This window comes from Amblyomma americanum, chromosome 2 (genome assembly GCF_052857255.1).
Source record: "Amblyomma americanum isolate KBUSLIRL-KWMA chromosome 2, ASM5285725v1, whole genome shotgun sequence".
NCBI lineage: Eukaryota > Metazoa > Arthropoda > Arachnida > Ixodida > Ixodidae > Amblyomma > Amblyomma americanum.
Window position 1 is genome coordinate 86,685,546 of NC_135498.1, and position 23,401 is coordinate 86,708,946.

At 45.8% G+C, this 23,401-nt stretch overlaps 1 protein-coding gene across 2 annotated transcripts; it reads right to left on the minus strand.

Moving 5' to 3' along the window:
- Positions 1 to 9,214: 9,214 nt before the first annotated feature.
- Positions 9,215 to 21,553, minus strand: LOC144121548 (techylectin-5A-like). 2 transcript variants are annotated; one of them, XM_077654815.1, is made up of 6 exons: positions 21,278 to 21,553; positions 20,774 to 20,925; positions 14,984 to 15,126; positions 14,166 to 14,271; positions 10,629 to 10,796; positions 9,215 to 9,597 (listed from the first exon to the last, which is right to left on the minus strand). In XM_077654815.1, the coding sequence occupies exons 2-6, from the start codon at positions 20,913 to 20,915 to the stop codon at positions 9,284 to 9,286; spliced, it is 873 nt and encodes a 290-aa protein (XP_077510941.1). In that variant the 5' UTR covers positions 20,916 to 20,925; positions 21,278 to 21,553; the 3' UTR covers positions 9,215 to 9,283. The 2 variants fall into 2 exon arrangements, with proteins under 2 accessions (XP_077510941.1, XP_077510940.1); XM_077654814.1 differs by having other exon boundaries at positions 9,216 to 9,597; positions 21,174 to 21,330.
- Positions 21,554 to 23,401: the final 1,848 nt, after the last annotated feature.

Here is a 23,401-nt window from a genome sequence, read left to right on the forward strand (position 1 = left end):
GAGTCGTTATTTGTCATTTAAGCTGAGCCGTCTGTGTTCTTCAAGCAGACTTTTTTTTCCTTATATTGTTTCCTTTTTTATCACCACGCTTTACTCGTTTTTACTTAAGCCATGAGCCCTCATATCAGGGAGGGGTTCGCTGCAGGCAGACGGGCCAGACCAAGCTAGCACGTGAATTCGTGCAGGCATTGCACTATCTATTCGTTTTTTTTTTCCTTTCGGGGATCTGTTATTAAGTAGACAGCTTTTTTTTTTCCTATCTCTCCTCGTATCATTTCAACTCATATCGCCTTTCTGCAGACTCGATGTCAAGAAGCGGGGCGTGCTTACATGTACACGTTTCTGGACGCGCCCCCAACGTTCACGAAGTCCCCTCATCCCCCTTCCCCGCTTAAAAAAAGGAAAAATGACATTGGTCCAACCCCGCATTATCCATTGCACCCGATTCTGTTTTCAGAGAGCGTATTCGCTATTTCGGCCAATGCCTTTATGCGCCTGCCTTCCGCTGCATGCTAGACGTGTGCAAGCACATGCACATACACCTCCCGATCTATTGTCTTGGTTGTAATGGGCGTTAACGTATAGGAGCTGCACGTGGGTTAAAGTGGACGCCGTAGTAGCGTGCTCCGGATTAATTTCAACCGCTCAGCGTTCTTTGAGGAGCACTTATATCGCGCAGCACATGAGCCTTAGTATACCACCTATCATCTAATAGCCTCGCCACCGCGGCGGGCATTTATACTGCGATCTTGGGCTCTGCTGCCGCACTTCAAATCCACTGTAAGCAAGATCGGTGCGAATGAACACTAAAGCAAAAGTTGACAGGGGCGGAAAGCATACAGCTCCCTAAAGTTGTTCTTGACTGCTCTGTATCCGTCACTTCGATGATATTTATCGCCCATAGTGCGACAGACATCCAAAGTGCAGGTCAATAAAACGTGGTTCAAACGCGCAAAGCGCTAAGATTCGGTGCCGCTTAATTTTTTCAGCGAGTATATATAAGCCCCTTCAAATTCGGGTGAAACCCAATGTTACCGGCTCCTGGTATCCAGAAGAAATTTCTTACAGATCAGGTTAAATCCGACTTCTACTCGAAAATGGCCTTCTGGACAATGCAGTTTTCTATCTGAAGACGCCAGACAAAAATATGCCGCTATCTAGAGCTAGGGGTGCTTTCAGTTCTCTAGTAATTTAGCCCTCCTTTAAGGCTTGCCATTTATGACGCTGCTCAATATGAGGATAAGGTTTAAAGTACTTTAGAAGTGAGCGTACGAGACACAGTTAGAGACCGCGAGTCTTTTTCACATCTCATTATCAAGCACTACCCACAGTAACGCCGTCCTGCTCCAAGGCTATGGTGCGTTATAACGATCGCCGGAATGCTTGTAAACAAATGTAAACTGAGCATACAGGAGCTGCGGAGGCGATATGGCACTGTACAGTAAAATATAATCTTGTTCACCGAAGTAATGACCAAAGGAAAAAGAGCATGTCTTGCACCACACTAATGCCAGCGCTAAATTAAATAAGCTTTTCGTGCGAAAATTGACCCGGAAAAACCCCCAAATTATTCAACTTCTTTTTCATCGAACAATCCAAATTTTACTAGAATTTGAGCGGCAAATATGTTGCCGTCATTTTGCCCCAGGAACTACTTACAAAATAAAACCCCAAAACGAAGGCCCTACGGATAAAAAGCTATGGTGACCGCGAGGCCATCGATGTAAATTTGTGGGTGGTGATGCTTTCTGTGCTTGTTTCGTAAGTTGCCTGCTAAAGGATGAGCCCACTTTCATTCGGTAAATATACACTAGAGACAACCCGACATGGCGGGCGTAGCGGAGAGCAGCAGTTTTTGTTAAGGACTTTTATGTTAGGGGGACCCTATCGGTTATAGAGGGATAGGGGAATAGAGGGACGGCAGTGCGCATACGAATAATCAGAACAATAACCAGAAGGTTTTTATTGTATTCCGCCTGCGCACTGGCGCCCCGTTATACTGCTATGCCCCCAATCGATAGGGTCACCCTATTCTAAATGTCTCTATTATTTACCTTTCGCATAGCATACCGAGAGGGAAAGTTCTTCCCATCTTCAACGTCGTTATGAGCATCTCTGCAACTTTGTCGTCCTATGTCGTGAATGACAACCCCCACGTTCACCTTCTCTCCAAACATGATCTTCCCTAGGTGCCTTGCCGGTAAGCGCAAGGAGGCCGGATTGGGCACGCGCTCATGGGGTCCGGTGTGGCGTGCGGCGCAACTATCGGCAGACAGAAAAGATTGGGAGCTTTTCTTCCCTTTGAAAAACACGTCGTTTAGAGTGAATGGTATCTGGTTTAAAAATATGGTAACAGAGAATAGGGACGGGAAAAAGAAGCAGGATTCTTCCGCAATTTTCTAATTTATTCCAGTTCTGCCGTAGGTAAAAAGATGCATTCCCAACGCAATCAAATGAAATATTGTTCCATACGTAACACATCACAAATTCTTAGGCGCTACGATAGACCGTGATCAGTCTTGGATGAAGCACGTATCTTTGCTTAAGAAAAAGCTGGACAGCTTTTCAAGCATTTTGCGGTGTATGGCATGGAAATCCTGCGGTCTATCTGAGCGATCCTTACCTCACGTGTACCAGGCGCTGGTGGTCAGTCTTAGATACAGTGCGCACGTTCTCTCGGGGGTAAGGCTTTCAGGCCTACATGCGCTTGCGAGCGAACAGGCTCGTGTTCTAAGAGTATGCTTTGGTTTGCCATGCACGACTTCTCTATAGGGCACATTTTACGAGGCTTGCGCCTGCCCAGCGCGATTTTATTTTCAACAGTTACCAATTCGTGTGCATTTGCGACATCTGTCCAGACATCGTCATCACCTCCCGACCAATATTATAACTGTGCGTTCGGATTCAACCTTTTACAAAGTTCTATGGATGCAGTGCAATTCGGTGCCTACGAACTAATGCCGCACCAGACTGCGCAGGTGCCACTTTAGGACACACCGAAACCGTACATACGTACAACCATTCCAGGGATAACAAAAAAGAAGCACATCCCAACAGTCGGTCTAAAACAGCTAGCCTTGTCATACATTGCATCTACGTATGGTGACTCCCAGCACGTTTTTGGGCTCCGTGACAACTAGCTCATCAGCTGCAGTGGTGATAGTGTCTGGAGATGCCTTAGGTCACCGTTCCAGTCTATTGCATAAAACGTCGTCCACGGCAACAGAATTGGCACTCATACGAGAGGCTGTCCGTTAAATTTGTCACCAGTCCGCGCATTAATGGACCCTATTCTGTGACTCGAGATCAGCATTACAGCTCATACGAACTTAGGTTAAACCAAGGGCATCCGAGAGGCTACTTCAGCATATTGTGCTTTCTTTAGCTGAGGCTTTTTGCCGCGACCATATCATAAAATTTCAATAGATACCGAGCCAAAGTGGCATAGCGGGAAACAAGCGTGCTCATGCCGAGGTTCGGCTAGCTCATGCTGATGGGTTGGGGCTTTTATTGAAATAGCCTTTTCCAGATCTGATATTGGAGCCTCGACAGCGCATTTAATGCAAGGAATGCCGCAATGCAGTTGCACAGAAACGATTCCAGCCATCAACGGGACCGCATCTCTAAGCTCGACGCCAGCTCACTATTTCCTCTGCCATCTGCCTCTGCCAAGAGATTTTATTCCAGCGATTACGGCTTGGCGTTGCCTACACCAAACACGGCCTTCACAAAATCGGTATAGAAACTAATCCAAATTTCATACAGTGCCGCACTGCAGATACTATTGGACGCCTTCTTTGCGAGTGCCCGAACGACACTGGTGATAGAACACTGGAAGCGGCCTTGAGACAACTGGACTCTCGCCCTCTCTGTGAAGAAGCTCTTTTAGGCGTCAGGGCGAAAAGCGCTGATGGGTGGTGTGCGACGAAGGCCGTGCTCAGGTTTTTATGTGAAACAGGCCTGGGTACCCGTCTGTGACCGCCTGTGCACTGCCTACTTGGTTTACAGAGCGTACCACGTTAGTGCATACACAATGACAGCTCTGATATTATGCGTGAGTGTGCACATTTGTGTTCTCACGGTGCTCCGACACTAGTATATGTTAATGATATGTGTCGGTGTGTGTTCAAGGCATCATTCTCGTGTGCCTCTAATCAACGCGATGCGAGTTCCAGGCCGTGTGTGGACATCACCCCATGAAGCTCATTGTATTATGCCATCATCAACATTCATTCACTCTTTTCCTGTCCTCCTGTTCCTCTTTACCCAGTGTGGAATAGTGGGGCAGGGTCATGTTTCCACCGGCCGACCTCTCCTTTTTTCCTCTCATTAAAATTCCTTTCTCTTTCTCTACATTCAGAAGAGTTTTAATTATTACTAACCGTCCGTGCGAAGTGTCATTCTTCGTCTTTGCTAAATGTGTACGATAAAGCGGAATATGAAAGAGAATTTTTGCAGTCCTTAATATTTTGATTCTTTTTGGCTCCAAGCGCATGATGTTTCTTGGCTGTCTTATAAATATATAACACCGAAAATGAGCATCCGTAAGGAAAGGGAATACGGTGCTTATGCACCTTTCACAAGCTTTTCAGGCTGGTAAGAAAGGAATATATGAGTGCAAAGGTTGGAAGCGTTTATATTTTTTTGTGTAAGTAATATTTCATAACAATATCTACCGCAATTTTCACCAAGTACCAGAAGCAACAAGTTACTGGTTTAAACAAATATTTGCCTTTCCTTTTCTGAGTTTTACGAGTCTGCATTGTTCTCAGCAAAGACAAATTTGTTTCGGTGTGATTGCTTTGTAGAGTACATAAGGGCAGGACAAAGTTCTCGTTCCCTTTGGGCATGGAAGCATTAATATAGATAAGGAGCGGAAGCTTTCCCAACTTTAACTTACTTCCTCGCTCCGACTTAGGTGAAACGTCTGGGACTTTTTGTTTCAGTTCTTTTTCATTTACAGCGTCCGCAATTCTTAGGTAGTTCCTCGACAATGCGGTGCCGGTGGCGTCGACGCCGACCGCAATGACGTGACAGCCTTGTTCACCGAACGACTGGCCTGCACCTCGCACTATGTCGTTTTCAAGTGCGGCGCTCGGTTGCAGCTAGACGGCCCCATACGCTAATCTACCCAATATGCGCAACCAGTCCGGGGGTAGGAAACTGCAACTAGTTTCCGTTTCAAATACTGTAGCAGACCGTGGTGATGGCTGAAGGAGAACTGATGGTAAAAATCAATAATTTTTGTGCAAGCAAGCAGCGCCAGAGACAGCAGAGGTGGCCTGATTGTCTGAGGCAACAGAAAACAAATTTGCTCTGTTTTCGCAGGCGGTGGTTCTTATCCCACTCGAGGATTAATTTTTTTTCTGCTGGATACATTTGCCACGGCAGCAATACGACGCTTCAGTTGGCTTTCCTCCGGCCGCTATAGGAAGAATTGGCGCTTACGCCTGGATTATCTGGACAAAGGCGTCTATGGAAGTTCCCTTCCCTTGGCCAGTAAGCGAGAATAAGAGAAGAGAACAGTAACGTTTAACTCGCCCGCGGGCTAATTTGCTGTAGCATCTCTAGTGATGGTTGCTGAAATGTCATGAAGTAAGCAGGACCTTCAAACCCTTAAGCGATGCGACGAAGTCTGAAATTGGAGCGAAAACGCTTAGCCCACCAAAACACTCCTGCCTTACTTGTCATGGAAAGTGCAGCAAGGCGACCCAAGCGCGAAGCCACATTGGTTCTAGCCACAGAAGCAGCAGCAAAGTGACTTACATAAAATGAGCATACGTTCGCGCAGCCTGCAACCAAGACGATCTACAAACAAATTCTGGACAACCCTATCTACATCAGCTTCTCGTTATGGGACCGCTTGGGGTTTAAGTAAGATATTTATGCCGTGAGTCGGCTTCCGCAGCATGTATATTCTCTTTAGAGTCTCTGATTTGAATAATAATAATAATTGGTTTTAGGGGAAAGGTGCTAACGCAGGACAATTCACGTCACAACACTCGTGCACGTTCTGCGAGTTTTGTACTAGTTGTTTCTTGCGCATACAGCATCTCGACGGACAAGTGCCGCTGACCTCAGGACAATTTTTTTACCTCCATCTTTCGGAATACCAACACTTTTCTGATAATGCATCCATGGCATATACCCATCACAAAAAAATGGTATGACGAGTAGTGCAACGACAAACATAAAAATACTGCCTTCAACTAAACGTTATGTATATTAGGCCTAAATATTGCCGGTACGTGCATCTGTGACAATTGCTTGATGGTCATACCACGGATTGTTTCAACCTCAGTCTGGGCTGCACAATCTGCTCGAACTGCGCTGGGCTTGGTGCGATGTCCTATGACCGTTGTAGCCAAAGAGGGCTTCCACGAGTCCTGCAATGGAAGCGCCGCACCCTCAGCGAAAAATTATTAGTAAGAAATCTGCTTCTCATCGTATGTTCACGACTTTTGCACAATGCACGCTTATTGCCACGCAATCACTTTGTTTCCGTTATGTTCCAAAATATCCAAATTTTCAACGCAAGGTAGTGTGAGCTAAGTCCAACAGCACCACTGTCCTTGCCAAACCAGGGCAAAAGTTAATCTTGACAGGGCTAATTCAAATGTATTTCACGGTGGTCGGTGTTCCTAGGATTCTACAGGTTGTTTTGCGCTTAGAGGAAACAAGGGAGCCCGTGGCCGCGGAACACTAGTGCGTCCGACGGTGTTGGTCGTCTAAGCAAATTGGTACAAGACGAGAACCACCACCCAGAGATCCCCCTTTTCCTGCTTTGTTTTGCTTCGATGCGTGGTTGTGTCAGACGCACAGACGCTCTGAGGAGCACAGCCAGGCGGTTCCGCTTTCCTTTTAGGTGTGAAACAACCTTTAGGCAAATAAATCTGAACCCTCAGATCCTCCACGTTTTTCTATACAAATTTTATCTATACTCTCTGCTACGGGCCTCTAGACATGCAGAGACATGCAACACTGTCTTATGACGTATTTTAGTGAAATACATGCGTGACAAAACGCCTTTTAACCGAAAATTCTAAATTATCTAGAAGCAAAGCGCGTGAAACTTCACAGCTATTTTGCTGCTATGAGCATAACTGTAATTAAAACAAGTAAATAAAATTCGAAGGCTGCTCGGAGAAATCATTTGTAACGCAGATCTTGAAAATCTGAGTACGTGGGAGTACCGTGAGCACGATTTGACTTTAAATAACGCTTAAGCCTCACCTTTTTTTTATCATGGCATAAAAGATAAAAACGTACTGTAATGTACGCTGTGTCTGACGAAGACATATTACAAGGAGTCTCCCGTGCCATTTATCAACACTATCCTGGGAGTCATTTGTTCGTCTTCTGACGTAAGTGCATGCAGTGTGCGGTTGCCTTGAAGATGTGTATACCACCGGTTACAATACGCGGTGTAATCTGCAGAGGCTTTCAAGCGGCCTTGTGAATGCTAGCTGCAAGACCTTCTGCTTCCTGGGCTTTCTTCTGGGTCTCTATTTTCAACCCTTGCGCGTTTATGTCTTTTAAAGCCCTCAGTAAGCATTCAGTGCTCCATAGAATGTTGGACACAAGACGCCCTCTGTGAGCATTCAGTGTTCCTTACCAGGTTGGACATAAAGCAGTTTACACTGTCCTACACAAAATACCGCTCCTCGTTTACGTGTGCTTTCTGCTGCAATAGGACTAACCCAGCAGTGAACGCCCGTGAGTTACTGGTCGATATTGTTTCTCCCAGGCGGACAAATTCAGTTCCAGCCAGTGTGGCTGGACAACAGCGTCTTTCCCGGTTATACGAAATGCCTTTCTTGAGGCTTTTCTCTATAAATCACGTACCTGCGTGTCCGTTCAGCAAACTATGCATTTATTCGCATAATGCTCAGCACGTCGTAGTGTTCGACTCCTGAATTAGGAAATCAAAAAATAGGCAAAAAGTCTGAAGTAAGTATAGGGCGGCAAACAGAAGCTATGTTCTGAAGTAAGTATAGGGCGGCAAACAGAAGCTATGTGCCGCCAGCATTTCATTAAAGCGGGGAGTGCAGTGCATCATTAAGTAGAAGCTGCGGTGATGCCGTGAGAAGATCCCCTTAGACGGCGCACTTGCGCACCTAGACCGAACTGGACACGTCGTGCCTTTCAACGCCCGACAAAACACGCTATGCTTAAACAACGCCTTCATTTCGTTTTGTTAGGTTTAACGCTGTCAACGCCGGTAGCGTAGCCAATGTCATATCTGATCTGGGATTGCCCATTTGCAGAATATAATTCTTCAGCTATACTCTTCGCTGGACCTAACATCGTACATCATGTCCACGCCTAGTTTTTCTGCGACGGATTCATGAAAATACTTATTAGCATGCCTTCCCCAAAGTTCAAAAGCCGTCAACTTATGGACCTTGGGTCGTTAGCTCTTGACAGTGTGAGAACAGCGAACTAGGTACAGCCGTCTAATCGCGTTCGTAGTTCCTGTTACATAGCCTCGGAATATTCAAGACGAGTAGACAAAAAGAGGCGCGCCCCAGCGGGAGGACCTCGAAGCACTTTTGGAGCGCTAGCAGTGCATTCACTCTTATTCAACTTCTCAATTTAATCATTTCCGCCTCGTCGCTGTTGGTGCCCATGATAAAATGCCTGTTTTTTTTTCTTTGCACTTGAGTGGTTGGTAGCGAATAAACTATTGGTGCATTGAGTTCTTTCCTTCATGCGTTGATCCGCGCGCCAAGGTGCGCAAAATATCAATTTCAACAGCGCGTAAGTTTCTAGCTATTATACATGCTGCACAAAAAAGGACGTATATCACGGCAGATGTATAAAATAAAGAATGTTACACTACATATCTTCCAGCTTTGGCCAAGAGCTGAGAAGGAAGAAAAACTGTAGCAAACTAGCTCCCATTTGCCACAACCGTCAAGAGAACGGTTTACTAAAGAAAACAGTTTGAACATTGCATGCAGCGACAGGGCAGATTTTAGCAACTCTCTTCACGTTCTTCAATGTTACCACATAATATCTCTTACTGACTCGCACTTAAGACTATTACAGACCTCATGGAGAACTTCAAACAGTAAAGGCCATTCAGGGAAACTTAAATCGAGTAACATTATAAGCACCCTAATAATACCCACATTTCTAAGAAAAAATCTTGTGGCCTATTTAATGAAATCTACGAAAATGTTTTTCATTATAGAAAAGTAAGAAATCATTCGCAGGACCAGTGCTACTTAAAAAGAGCATTTTATTTGTGCATTTTTAATCTAATCACAGTGGCGTTAGGTTAGACAGGAGTTAGAGAGATCAGGCTGCTTCTACGGTCCAGTACCGACCCCACAGGCCGTATCATCATCTGTACGCTCGGATAGGAGTAGTGATAGAGACGAACGGGATATCCTCGCACACTCCACTCGAGTCCGTCTGCGAAGCTCACATGCGGTCCGTTCAGGTTGAGGCCGTTCAGGTTGGCCAGATGACAGTGGTTATACCACCAACCACCGCGGTAACGAACAGCACAATGTTCATTAGCACCCAGGTCGTTGTCCCTGTCGAAAGTGGAAAAGTTTCGGCCGTTTCCGTTTCTGAGAGCGTCCCAGCCTGAAACAGAAGCGGTGAGTGCCGAATGAGTGGTAAAATACAAGGGACGCTTTGGCAGAGCGATATTTCTATGACGATAACCGCTAAGCTGACATTGCGAGAAAGGTTTCATTCGTAAAGGGCTACAAGTATCTCATGCTTGTTATTTGCACATATTGTTACGCAGCATGATTTCCTATCTAGTTGTTTAAAATAGATCAGAATGAGTACAAGATAAAGCCCTCACGCAAGCATTTATTCAATCAGGCATTACATAAGTTACCGACAGTACGAAGAGACCAGGTTAACCAGGTTTTAATAGAATATCTAATAGACATTAGCTCTGTCGTGTGCGAATTCCGTTCAAAGTTAAGGCGCATTAAATAACAGAAGACGTGGATATTTTACATTCTCAGCAGCTAACACAGCTCGACTTAGAAATTATTTTAGTCTGCTACCTCGTCACTACAAAAAAAGACGTTTATAAATATTCATTTGTCCACTAACGTTAATCTAGTGGAATGATCTTAACACCGAGATAGTGAAAGTTAGAAAAGTGAGTATATTATAAGTATGCTTTGAGTATTGGTCTTATAGTCATTTTTGCATTTCGTTTTCCACAACCAAATGCTTTTTCACAGCAGTCTCGGTGATTTGCTCAATAGTTTTTCCCCTGTTTTGTATGTTTCTGAACCCTCTGGAACCTGTACTAATTCTTAATTTGGTCATTGCCACCATTCTCAGTCTAGACCTATTACCTAGGCCAAAAAAAAAAGATACAGCAGTAGAGATGCGACAAGACTAGCATCTCTACTGTCTCATTTTTTTCTTCCATTTAGTATGTTTGTATTTAGTAGCCAACAGGCCTAATTAACAGTTTTTGCAGCTATCCTGCTGCAGTCTCGGATACTGAAATTGCAGTATTCAGAAAAAAAAAATGGCTGGACTGAATTAAATACACAAAACAATTTGCGCATATCATGCAGCATTATTGCATAACCTTAAATGTCTTCTACATTATTCGCGCCGCAGTTTCTTCTCGGGGTACACACCGTCTGGTCCTAGCAGCTTTCCCAGTTGCAACTTGAAGAGATTTTCCTCGTTTTCAATCCGGACGCTTTCGTAGTCGACCGACTGGCTGTCTTCTGTGCTGTTGCTCAATACCACCCGCAGGGTCATTTCATCGCCATCCGACGTCAGCGCGTGCAGCGCCTCATTTCCTGGTTGAGGTCAGAGTAAGAGAAGCCACATCAAGTGTTTCACGGGAAACGCTGCAGCATGACCGTTGGCATAAACTAGACCCCACAGAATCACTTTCCGATAACCCTTTAATGATGAAATTATGTAGGAGTCGAAGAAAAAAATGTTTCCCTCTACAAAGATTGATAGGTAATGTCCCCTAGCTCAAAAGTCAACCCTAGGATTTCTTTAGTGCTAATAAAAATTTTTGAAATCAGTGTGTTGCCAAGGAAGAACAGACTGAATTTCGTACATTTAATGCAGCTAGTCATGTTTCTGTGAAAGAGCAAATCGAAGGCTTCAAACAAAACAGGAAGTCAAGAAATAGTAAAAGTTTTTTTTTTGGCCAAACAAATGCATTGCTATTTTTCCCGAAGCATTTGTCAGAACAAGAGGCGAAATTGTTCAACTCTGGCAAGAAGGCGTATATTCCGAAACCATTGTTCTTCACACAGCTTCCTGATAGGGACTCAGGACATTCGATCTAAATGATCGGGCTTTAGAGAACATGTTTACGTGAAGTCTGGTATTCATGCTCCATGTAGTATTCAGTAGAAACCGTGGAAACACCATGTAATGAATTCACAGCACCGCGTTTTAAACGGAAAAGCGGCGTAAGCCAACATATCCGCATGTTAAGTTATTCCTTCCAACAAATGAGGCGCTCTTGCGTCCGCCGTGACCGAGGTCAGTCAAACTTATATTCAAAATGCAATGTCCATTGGAAAGGTTTGGTGTTGAAGGGTGTCAAGGGAATTTCGTATTAAGGGCTTGAAATGCCTGCACTCCTGTTTCCAGTGGAATAGCGAGGCAGAACCTACATAATAATGGGCACAGGTTTCAAATCCATTATCGTTACCTCCTTTATTAGTGGCAGCACACAATATGCGCCTTGCTGGTTGTACCCGCATAAAAAGGGGACACTAAGATACAAGCGATAAATTGCATAGCACACAGAGGCGCACAGAGGGCAACTGTTTTGGTTAATAAGGTAAACGTAAAAAAAATAACATTTCACAAGAAATGCCAAGGTATTAGCGAACAGTACCCAGGATCACATGCTTCAAATTCAACACCAATCTCCCTAATTATAGATAAGAATGTGACCTTTAAATGAGGACATGCAGATTAGGGCTACACAGATATGTCAGAGGTGCCGCATCAGCTAAAGTTGTCTCCGATGCAGCGTTAAAGCCAAACAAATGCCGTCTTTCAGTTTAATTTCATGTCCTTTGATGTGCGTTTCGTTTAGTAACAAGCTCTATAGATTTTATGGCATCTCGGTGCCAAACACAATGTAATTCTGATTTTTCATAGCTCTTTTTTATAGGGGGATTATGGGTGCTCTGGAAGAAATAACTGTTGAGTTTGTGTTTCAGAACAGGAGTTAGGCTAATCGTAATTTTTTGCAGCCATATCATTCGCGATTCTATAGATCAATTGTTGGGAAGAGGAAGAGGAAATCTCTTTACCTGAGCATAAATTAAATCCCTTCAATGAGGGTGTTGGGGAATCCTCTTACATATCTTTCCACCGACAAAACCCAATCCAGCGCTAGACTAGAGAAGAGAGGGTTGAATAAAGATTAAAACAGTAAGGGACACTAGAACTGTTAGTTTTCCACGTCCACGTACAGGAACAGAGAGGTTTGACATCGGATTCGAGAGACATTTTTTAGCAGGAATAGCTATAGGGCTGGTTCTATCTTGAGTAGGTAACCAGCACTGCGGGGAGGGCCAGGCGACGATGGGACAATGCAAAATGTTCCAGTCTGAGATGTTGTTAATGGGCCTTGTTCTTTGTCTATACAGTAAAACATCGTTTAGGTAGGCTGGCATGGCCAGAAAATTTTGGAGGCTTAAGATGTCGGAACGGGGCCTTGTGCCTCATCTAAAAGGAAAACATCGTTTTAGGTGAGTGCGCATGACCAGAGGATTGTGGGGGCCGATAAAAAGCTTTGCGGACCAACTGGTGTGTCAACTCATTTTCGGCAATCCCAGTCAGATCAGGAATCCAGTGCATAGCTGTTTCTAAGGCGGACACATTTCCAATGGGAAGTTGTTTACGATATTATTTGAATGTCCTTAAAAATGGCTAAGAATAAAATTACTACATAAATGTACTTTTTAACTTAATTATCAAGACTGAAAAATGTGCAAACCCTCTTACTTTTACTATCGCCGCTTTCGGAGTGTAAATAAAAGTAACCCATCACTATTTCCAGAGGAAAAAAAGGAGGAAACAGTATTTACTATCTACAAAGACAGCCTGTAACTCTTTGGAAAATCCAACACTTGGGAGCTCGCATGCATTGCGTTTCCTCGTGAAAAGGAGAAAAACCTCTGATGTGCCGTGGAACACGACAGATTTAGAGCTCGCAATTTGTGCGTGCTTCCTCCTCCCTCGTAGAGCACCAAAGGCATCTTCGCATCGACACGCATCGCTGTGGGCGGTGTCACTTCCTATAAAGCGCACTTCGTTTGGGACGCTCACCATACTGTGTCCGGCCCGTTTTCCTCTCTTGTTGCTTAAGAACGCGCCAACATCTTCGGATTTCCTGAAGGTTTTACCGTTTGTGAGCTGGCGTCCCATAAGGAACCGAAACAACAAGAAGGTACACTCTTTGTGCCTATACTAGACCGGTACTGGTGAAATGCTTTCACGGCAGCGGTATTCAGCATCAAGTAAAAAAACGGAAGCCAGCCCTCCTTCAAACAGTGATCCGAGTGGTAGCTGTTGCGTCGCTGATCAGATCGAACTGCGCCACCGATCCGTTTATTGTAGCCTGATACTAATGTTGGCCATGTCACCGCTACTGCGCACAATTTAGTGAGCTTTCTCGACATTTGAGTGGTTTCCTCGGGATGACTGAAGTTAGACAGGACATGGACATTTTTATTTTTGCGCCACTGAGAGACTTGCTACCTTATTTGAGCACCAAACATACTAACCGTTTTAAGGCTCAGCGTGACGCTTTTCTTTTTCAGATTTGTGCGAAATGCTGCTGCATTTAGAGACATGAGGAATTAAACACGCTGCGTTGGAATGTACATGGACAAAAAAGTCAGGTTTCAAGCCTTAGACACTCCCTTTAGTGCACTAAATGCGGCGTTCGACCGCTCTAGACAGGTGTGTGGACAACTCTACGACGCGTGCACAGTTCCTGTATTATTCCCATCTTTGTGTTGCAGAGCCTATGTTTGTTACCGCAACCTTTTAAGCGCAGTTATCTTTAGTAACGCCAGAGCTCGCGAGAGGAAGTATCATGCGCTCAACAGCAACGACAGTGACAATCTTGCTCAAGAACGGTTGACGCTCCTGCCTTCTGATTTCTTAACCAGGCATCTTACCGATCCAGTACTCATTTGCAGGGTCACCGAAACCCTTGGCATATTCGGTCCAGTTCCGGTAGAAGTGGTACACACTGTTTCCGAACTGCCCTCGACGCTGCACAACCTGCAATTGAAACCATCAAAGGAGTAAAAAATCAGGCCTTTTTGGTCCGGTCCTGAGCAGGACACAAAAATTATTCAGAGTTTTGCTTGCTAATTCATTCGCACATTCCTTGCAGCGGCCCAACTCGGCAATTGTGAAGTTTTTATCCGTTTCTTTCTACAAGTTAATTAAAATGCATGGCCAACTGTTTATTCTTTTCTGAACAGATAGGGTTTTATTATCTCTGTATGTGCACCTAGGGCACAAAGCTACAACCATTTAACAAACAGAAGCTTGTGCTAGATATAGAGGTAAAAAAACGGATCAACTCTCCAGCATCATATTATCACAGCCATGAGGCACTAAAATGTTGCGTCGTGGACTCACGTGGTACGTGTTGCAGCACTGAGCCCTTGAACATTTTTGTGATATATTCGTCGATAAATTCTGCATTATCAAGCGCTACTCAGAATCATGATGGGACAAAAACAAAGGGGCGATAGACTGTGTAGGTGGTCGGAATCCTAATTGTCAGGGCACATTATTAAAACAGGACGAACACCGGCCTTACATTTCAATTGGCGCCGTAGTATTATTTTTGCTTAGCCCAAAACATTCCTTGTTCCTGTGTTCCCAAAGAGTTAAAACAGCGATACTACTGGTGTGGGCAGGGCATTTTTCTTTTTTCTTTTTCTCGCCCTTTCTAACAGGTGTCTGTGGACAAGTTCCTCACCGTCCAGCCTCCACCGTCGGTGTCCATGTCGCAGTAGACTCTCTGTCCTGAAGTGCCTGCAGCCTTGTGGAACACGGTGTACACCCCGCTCTCTCGTTGACCTCCGTGCAGGAGATCACTGCAGTGCCGAGGCTGAATGGAACCTGGAAGAGAAAAAAAATGTGGAGTTAAGCTCAGCATCTTAGCGCATCAACCAACGAAAGCCGACTGGCATTAGCGGCCGAGCGGATTGGAGTGGTAGAAAGCCCTGGTTGTTCCCAGCTATGCCCGGCTATGCCCAGCTATGCCCATGCCGTTTTCGAAACAAAGCGCTCAGATCAACGTTGCTGCGCACTGCGTAAGAAGCACGCGTACGCAGAGCGGCACGGCTGCCCAAGCGGGTCGGCTTTCGGGCTCGGTCGACAGATTCGAATCACCCGGTGCAACCTTCTACCACACCTGCCCAACCCACAACTGGCCCTTCCAAACACCGCAGTAACCGCGTCGCCTCTTTGCAAGTGGCACTCGTCCGCTGTTGGGCCGCTGCCAAGGCCCGGAGGCGGTGGGAGAAATGGAGCGCGCCCAGATGCTTTCCAGACCACGCAGCCGCTCGCACCCGGTCGCGATGTCGTTGAGGGCGCTAAAGAGAAAGCGCTCACTGCGAGCAGTGCAGGGGTCAACCAATGGCACAGTGGAAGCAACAAGCAACTTGCGTCGCAGGCCTGAAATGCCCCCTGAGAGGCTTACACTCTCCTCTTTAGCGCCGGAATGCCTTCAGAGGCCTCAGTGAAGTTGATCCCACGAGACCCCGCACAAATCGTAAGATATACAGCTGACGCTGTACAAACGTCAATTGCCGATGCGTTCGAAGAACCGCTTACACTTTGTGGCCCAAGGGTGAAATTTAAATCGTTTTTTTGTGTTGGTTTCAGTGCCTGCTACCAGCACATGGTGCATTCCAAGCAGGTTTGTATGCTGCCAGCTGGTTAAAGAAAAGAAAGCTTTTTCACAGTTTCTATAGTTGCCACTTTATTAGAATAGAATCAAGAGCACTGGCTGGCTCTGCTTCTTTTTAAACAACGCTGGTAAGGTTCTCCAATTTTGCACTTTTGACAATCATACATCTACATTACAGAAACCAAAAATAGCTCCGCAGGTTTACCGGTACCGACCATCTAAGCTTACTCGTGAATCGGAGCGGGCCAGCGGCCAAACTGCATTTGATTTCGAATGCTACTGGGTAGCAAGCTAATCAATGTGTACGCGCTCAAGCAGCGAAAAAAAAATGTTGGAATATTCAGTAAGAATAAAAAAGGTATGCTTCTTGGGAATTGGCCCCCAACTCCAGTGCAGCTAGTCTTCAAAAAAAAACAAAACGCGTGCCGCTAGCGCTGCACTACTTTTAAAGAAACTCGCGCCAACTTCAAGTGTGAAATATGCTGTGTACTGCTTGCAACCAGCGCTACGCAGACTTTCACAAATGAAACTAATGGTCTCAGCGAGCAGAGTTTCATAAAAACTTGCGTCACTAATGAAGTTTTTCTCATGTTTCCCTGAATTTAGCCGGCAGTGGTTTTTTGCCACTTATTCAGAGCTTCTACTGCGCTCAGAAGCCATACTTGACCGTGTTTTTCAACAGCGCTAATTGAAATGCGACGCTGGTAACCGTGGTAAAAGTATTCTTGTCCTCTTCATAATTTACGGGTGTCAGAACTTATACAAACGTTTTATGCGAATCTCATCGCAGCTTACAAAGAGTTAAGTTAGAGAGAGAAAACCGTCAACTGCTATGAATGAAAAGGGCACAGATGTCCTAAAAAAGCCGCAGAACAGTGGTCTAAAACAGCGCTGTGTTGTGTCCCTTCTTCTCTGTCCCGTCTGTCGCGCTGTTAAGGATCACCGTGAGCCCCAACTCGCCCAACAACTGGTATTGGCGCAGAGCAAACACACTCATTCACTAACGTAGAATCTGGTTTAATATAGTTGTGCCACCTTGTCTTGACTTCAACCACGCAAATATTGCGCCTTCACAACACTCGCTCGTTGTTATAATTGCAGAGTTCATCGATGCAAATTTCAGTTACTCTTCTTACAGTCATGCTTCAATTGCCGTTAAATGTTTTCGCACTGGCCGCCACAAATCATGTGCTGGCTGGGCGCAGAACTCCTAACTGCATCCAGAAAAAAACAAATGGAGCACTTCAGCAAAAGCAGCAAAACATTCGAAAGTAACATCAATGTCCCTTTCTGACTAATGATCCTGATTACATGGCACTTTGCAAGTGCCACGAAGAGTGCGCAATCAGCATTGCGACACTTTTAAGAGTGTCCGCGTGTGTTCCCTTGCGGAGCGCTAATTGTGTGCTGCTGGTGAGCAGTTCAGCTACGGATGCCAAGAGCATGCAGCATTAGCACTACATCCCACAGTTTACAAGCAAAGAGACAGCGATTTCAGAAGAATCGTTAGCGATGACAGAATCTAGAAGTGAGCGCTAGGTAAGCCGAGTATAAACAAGCAGAGCTCATTGCATCGAGTCCGCAGCGCGACTGCAGCTGTCGTTGTGTAGCACATTTCGTTTCAACGAAAATACTTGATTTTTTTTATGTACCATTGCGCCAACGGCCCCTTTACCTCTTCACAGCGCAGGTGTCTTTGGCAGAGTGTTGTCCGGCGGTGGATGCTGAGTTGTCGCTCCATAAACCTCCGAAGCCATCCCTCGCTTGCCTTGAAATCCATCGGTGAAATGTTCATGTGGCGTGGGATTGCAAGGGCCTTGACGCGAGGATCTCGGTTGAAAACGCGTAGCTAGCCGTCTTTCCTGATGTCCGTGTCGTATTTCATGATCTCCTTCTCGAGGGTTGGAAATTTGCAAGGCTTGCCGCGGAATGCTTTCCTAGTCTAGTTTGTTGCGACCAGCTATTCCTTTTGGTCGCACCAGTGACGAACGCACTTGTCGTCGACGTGGAAATCCCGGCCGGCTGCACGTTTTCCATTCTGTTCGGCGTATGCTACAACTTGAAGTTTGAATGCAGCATCATACGCGGTTAAGCGTTTTTTTCTTTTCCATCGCAAGTGGTTGTGCTATACGCAGTCGTCAAAATGAACGGCGGCGCAAAGGATCAACGGCGCCGGCGAGAAAAGCGACAATATCTCCCAGATAGCGCCGCGCGGCCGAAGCTCACAGATAGCGCTGCGTGACGAAGCCACAGGATAGCTATTGCCATCTGGTGGCTCCCGCGAAATGCGCCGTACGCGAGACGCGACGACGCTGTCGTATGCTGGCGAGATTGTTTTTTTCAAAATTTTGATTGCCAAGTTTGGGGGGAGCGGCCCTTACACGAGCGCAGCCCTTAGTCGAGTGTATACGGTATTTTTATTCTCAGCGTTCCAGCGTAGTATAGAGAAGACTAACGCGTCCAGGTAATTCAAATACGGGACAACTGGGAAAGAAATTACGTTTAAACATTATTGTAAATGGATATTTTTAGAGACATAACAGATTTTCAGCGTTCCTACGCTCGTTAGCTCGGAAGCTTCCCAAATATTCAATTGGTGGTGACAGCATCATTAGTGATGCCACTTAGAGGCAATGACCATATGAAATAAGGGAGTAAATATTCACTGGAATCCACTCAAGCGCAGCCTCATGGCTACAAAGAAAAGCTATACAGCTTTGTCAGAAACATCGTAGTTAAAAAAACATTCGTCCTGCTTCGCGGTTAGAAACCGGGACTACCGCTTCACCAGAGAGGTCGCTTAATGACAATTTCACCAATGATCATGTAAATAAAGCCAGCATACACTTCAGGGGTCACCAGACTGAACCGGAATGCAATAAAAAACACTGCCACTGAATTCCGCATATCGTTAACATCGTGGCAGGTAATCATGTGCGTACTCTGCTGAAGAGACCTTATAAGCTTAAGGCAGTACTTTCGAGAGGAGACTACTAAATATTCACTTAGTTACCTCATTATTGACGAGTAATTTTTGCAGACAGCTGAATCATTCCATGGTGATAGCGCTTAACAAGCAGTAGGCCCTGGCTTTTTTTTAATGCATTCATAAATCAAATAAAATGATGATCGATTCGCGTAGTTAGGACAAATGCGAATTAGGTACGCTAGCCCATCGGTTTTCACTTCATTCCTTTGTTCAGATGCACTGCTCATGGATCGAAGTTATTCACATAACGATAATGGTTTAAATCCCATATATGCGCCAATGCTCATTCTCTACTGTACATTCGTAGATAGATGGGAGTCCTCGTATCACTCCTGGCGCAGTGGTGCAACAGTTGAACGATGCGCCACTGCCCTGCGACGGCAGGTGCTACCATCGGTGGGGTTTGCGGGACACAGGTTGCTCTTCCTGAGCAACCTCTAACGACCAATAATTAATTCAACAGCGTGATCACACGTAGTGAAGCTCGGGCGGTGGGCAGTATATATATTTCAAATCGCGACGCTCGGTGCCGAACGTACGAGCGGTCCCCAAACCACGTCTCCTTTCCCCTCAACAAAGAATATTGACTCTACTCCTACCCTCCGCGGTGGCTCAGTGGTTAGAGTGCTGGGCTACTGATCCGGAGTTCCCGGATTCGAACCCGACCGCTGCAGCTGCGTTTCGATGGAGCCGAAACGCAAAGGCGCCCATGTGCTGTGGAATCTCAATGCACGTTAAAGATAGTAATAATAATAATTGGTTTTTGGGAAAGAAAAAGGCGCAGTATCTGTCTCATATATAGTTGGACACCTGAAGCGCGCGGTAAAGGAAGGGATAAAGGAGGGAGTGAAAGAACAAAGGAAGAAAGCGGTGCCCGTAATGGAGGGCTCCGGAATAATTTCGACCACGTGGGGATCTTTAACGTGCACTGACATCGCACAGCACACGGGCGCCTTAGCGTTTTGCCTCCATAAAAACGCAGCCGCCGCGGTCGGATTCGAACCCGGGAACTCCGGAATAGTAGCCGAGCGCCCTAACCACTGAGCCAACGCGGCGGGTACGTTAAAGATCCCCAGGTGGTCGAAATTATTCCGGAGCCCTCCACTACGGACCTATTCGTTCCTATCTTCTTTCACTCCCTCCTTTATCCCTTCCCTTACGGCGCGGTTCAGGTGTCCAACGATATATGAGACAATACTGCGCCATTTCCATTCCACCAAAAGCCAATTATTATTATTATTAGTCCACCTGGCCGAGCTGCTGTGCTCCCCGCGCCTCGCCACTTCGCTGCTCCAACGCAGGCAGGGCAGAGAATGACACGTTGCACGAGCTTCACGGAGTGTCGCGATTCGATTGACGTCGCTTTTCGTCCTCCCGCGAGAGCGCGGTTTTCGAATGGCGCGTGAAATGGCCCATATTAGTCGAGCCACAGCGGCGAGGCTAATCAAGTTTTCAAAATTCTAAAAACTGATTTGGCTATTACTAACGACTTGTTGGACATCTCAAATTGCAGTCAGGAGCCTACCTATGATAGCTAAATTTTGACTATCAGAATTCAGTTAATCATTTAAATAGTTAATATGATTCGCTTGCTTTTTTAACGTGCGCCAACACAGGTAATTACTATGCCTCAAATAGCTTATTTTTACTTCAAAAACTCATTTTTTTAAATTTGTGGCAGGCTTCTCTGAAACGCCTGGATATATTTGGGAGGTTTCCTACAACCCTGTGCGCAGGTAGGCATCCTGCCACAAAGCAGTCTTCAGACGAAGAAAGAAACACAGAGAGAGAGAGACGAACACATAATGGCTAAATGCAGGGATTGCCCAATGGAAGTGCTATCGCACTAAAAGAACAGCACTTACTCCTGATATCTCCGAGTAGTTGCGTCAACTCTCGTACGCGTTCTTCGGCTTGTTCAATGGATGGCTTCGCCAGTGCCGCCGACTGCACCACACTGACAGCAACAGCCGCAGCCACGTACAGAAAGAGGAGGCAGTGTGCCATGGTGCAAGGACTGTAAATATTTCGGTGGGCAAAAAAAAGGCAAGTTCCTTGACCACCATGAAGGCAGCAACTCAATGTAACTTTATAGAGTTACACTCAGTTAAAAACGAAATCAGATAAGCAGGTGAAAAAGTCAATCACAAGATGGAGTTGGTGATATTAGAGTAACTCAAGCACAACAACAAACCGAGAGCTTAGAAAATAGAATGAGTGCGTGCACAGAACGCATCTAAAGAATATCCGAAGTCCACAACTCACCGGTACTGCAAACGCTTTGAGGCTACGCAGAGCGGTTCTGTGCAGCGCAGCGGCACTCAAAGATGTTTACGGCTGAAGCAGAGAAACACGGTCGCAACGCTCACATTTAAGCTCGCAAGCGGGTTCCTTCCATTCAGGCACTCGTGTCTTTTTGGTGATGTAAAATCCCAAGAAGATAAATGTCTTCTCTAGTTCCATCGCCGGCGTTGCCTGCGAAGAAAGACGCGTCTTTCTTCCGCCCTCGCCACGTGGTTGACCCTTGCGGCCGCGAAACCAGACGCTGATGGACGGGCGTCGTTGCACTTCGATGCCGCAAGGACGGCTCATCCCGGGGTCAGACGACGTCTTCCGCAATAAATCGCACCCTGTCTCTACACCAGTGCTGAACGCGCGACTGCTGGAGTCGCCATTCGTCATCGAAGCTAGGCCGTCTGCGCCTTTCATTCATATCTTCTGTCTTGATCTTGGGTTTCTCCGCGATTTTCTTGCTTTTTATTTGAGCCATGAGGCCTCCTTATCCAGTGTCAAGGTCACAACAGGCAAAGGCGCCAGTCGAAGCTCGCACGCTGGATTGTGCGTGCAGTGCTATGTGTATTCCATTTCTAACTCGGTGCGAGCCGGTATCAACTAGCAAGTTTTTCGTTCTTTTCAGTTGCGCTAATGTGGATTAGGCAGCGACTTATCCATTCCAGTTCGGTCGTGTTTCCTCAGACTGCATGTCAAGAAGCCGCAGGGATAGAGAATCGAGCTCGTCTGTGGTGCCCAACTTGGCCAACCCCCGCCCCACGAGGAAAACAAAATACATCTCGTAGCGTACCACTTGATCTTTGCAGGCAGTTCCGCTGCGATACTTTACTGGTGCGGGGAGTCTACTCTGATTAGACTCATCTATATTCTGTCCATCAGCGCTAGCCCGTTATACTTAGTGGCATTGGCAGGGACACTTTAGTTTTTATCCTTTTCAGAGTCCCACAATAATTTTTGTCCATCAGCGCTGTTTCGTTTTGAACGGCGCATTTTTAATAAGATAGATTTACTCATTAGCTTATGCTCCCAAGCATAGCCCTACGGCTACAGATCTGGAAGTGTGCCGCGCCGGAATAGTTCGTGCATCAACGTCATTTTGCCAAGCACTACGATCACCACGAACACAGATGGAGACTGACGAAGACGAGCGCTTCATCCAACTTATTGATGCATTGAAAGCCGCATGCTCTTTAAACAGAAACAGAAGTGTTTGTGTGTTTTTTTAAGAAATTGATGTTATTCAAGGATTAGAGTGTATGAAGCTTCTACGTACGCATGCGACGTGGTTTGGCGCTAGCATTTAAAATGTTGTCGTAATCATCCATTAAAACCACGACGGTGTTCCGACTTCTCCTCGCAGCGACCAAGAAGGGCGGGGAAGCTTGTGATGGCGTCATTGTTGCTGAAATTTCAGATGTCCGCTGCCTTCGCCCACGTGCTGCCGTGCGTCGTACGATGATATCAAACAATCCTGCGCAAGCTTCACCTTCGGGGCGTTGGTTTCCTTCATTTAGGCAACCGTTTCTTTGCTGGAAACGTAGCGCCGCCGACTTGAGTGACGTCATCTTAGCGTCCTCTGCCCATCGCTGAGCACTGAAGAGAAACCTGAACGCTTACGCCGCTTTATTAGACGATTACGCCACCATTTTAAACGTTAGCGCGAGAAGACCTCGCATGCTTTAAGTGCAAGTTTCACACAAGTGACCCTTTCAAACGCGTCAAATGTTAACATCTCTTCAGGTTGCCTTTAAGGGCATCCTCAAGCACTGGAATAACAACAGCCGCAAGAATACATATGAAAGGTTACTAAGTCATACTAAGAAATGCATGATCTTTTCTGGATAATGAAATTCACGATGATCTGACACAGTTACTTCCAAGCGACGATATTTTTTTGTGTTTCAGTGATCTCTCCGCTTAGGTGATCTCGACTTCTTCCAGTACCACGGCGCTCATTTAGGAATCGAACGCAGTCGCGGCTCTTTTTGCAGTGAATGACCGGGGAGCCTCCTTATGAATTTCTTGCATTACAAATACTAACCAGCGAACTACTACGTGACAGAGAAATCTGCTTTCTTGACACTAATTTTTCTGTAAGTGACAATCATGTTTCCTTGAGTTATGAACCTTTCGCCAATACTCTGAGCCTAGGAAGTGCTTGGGATCGGACTCGTTGGAATATCGTCTCTTCAAACAAGCTT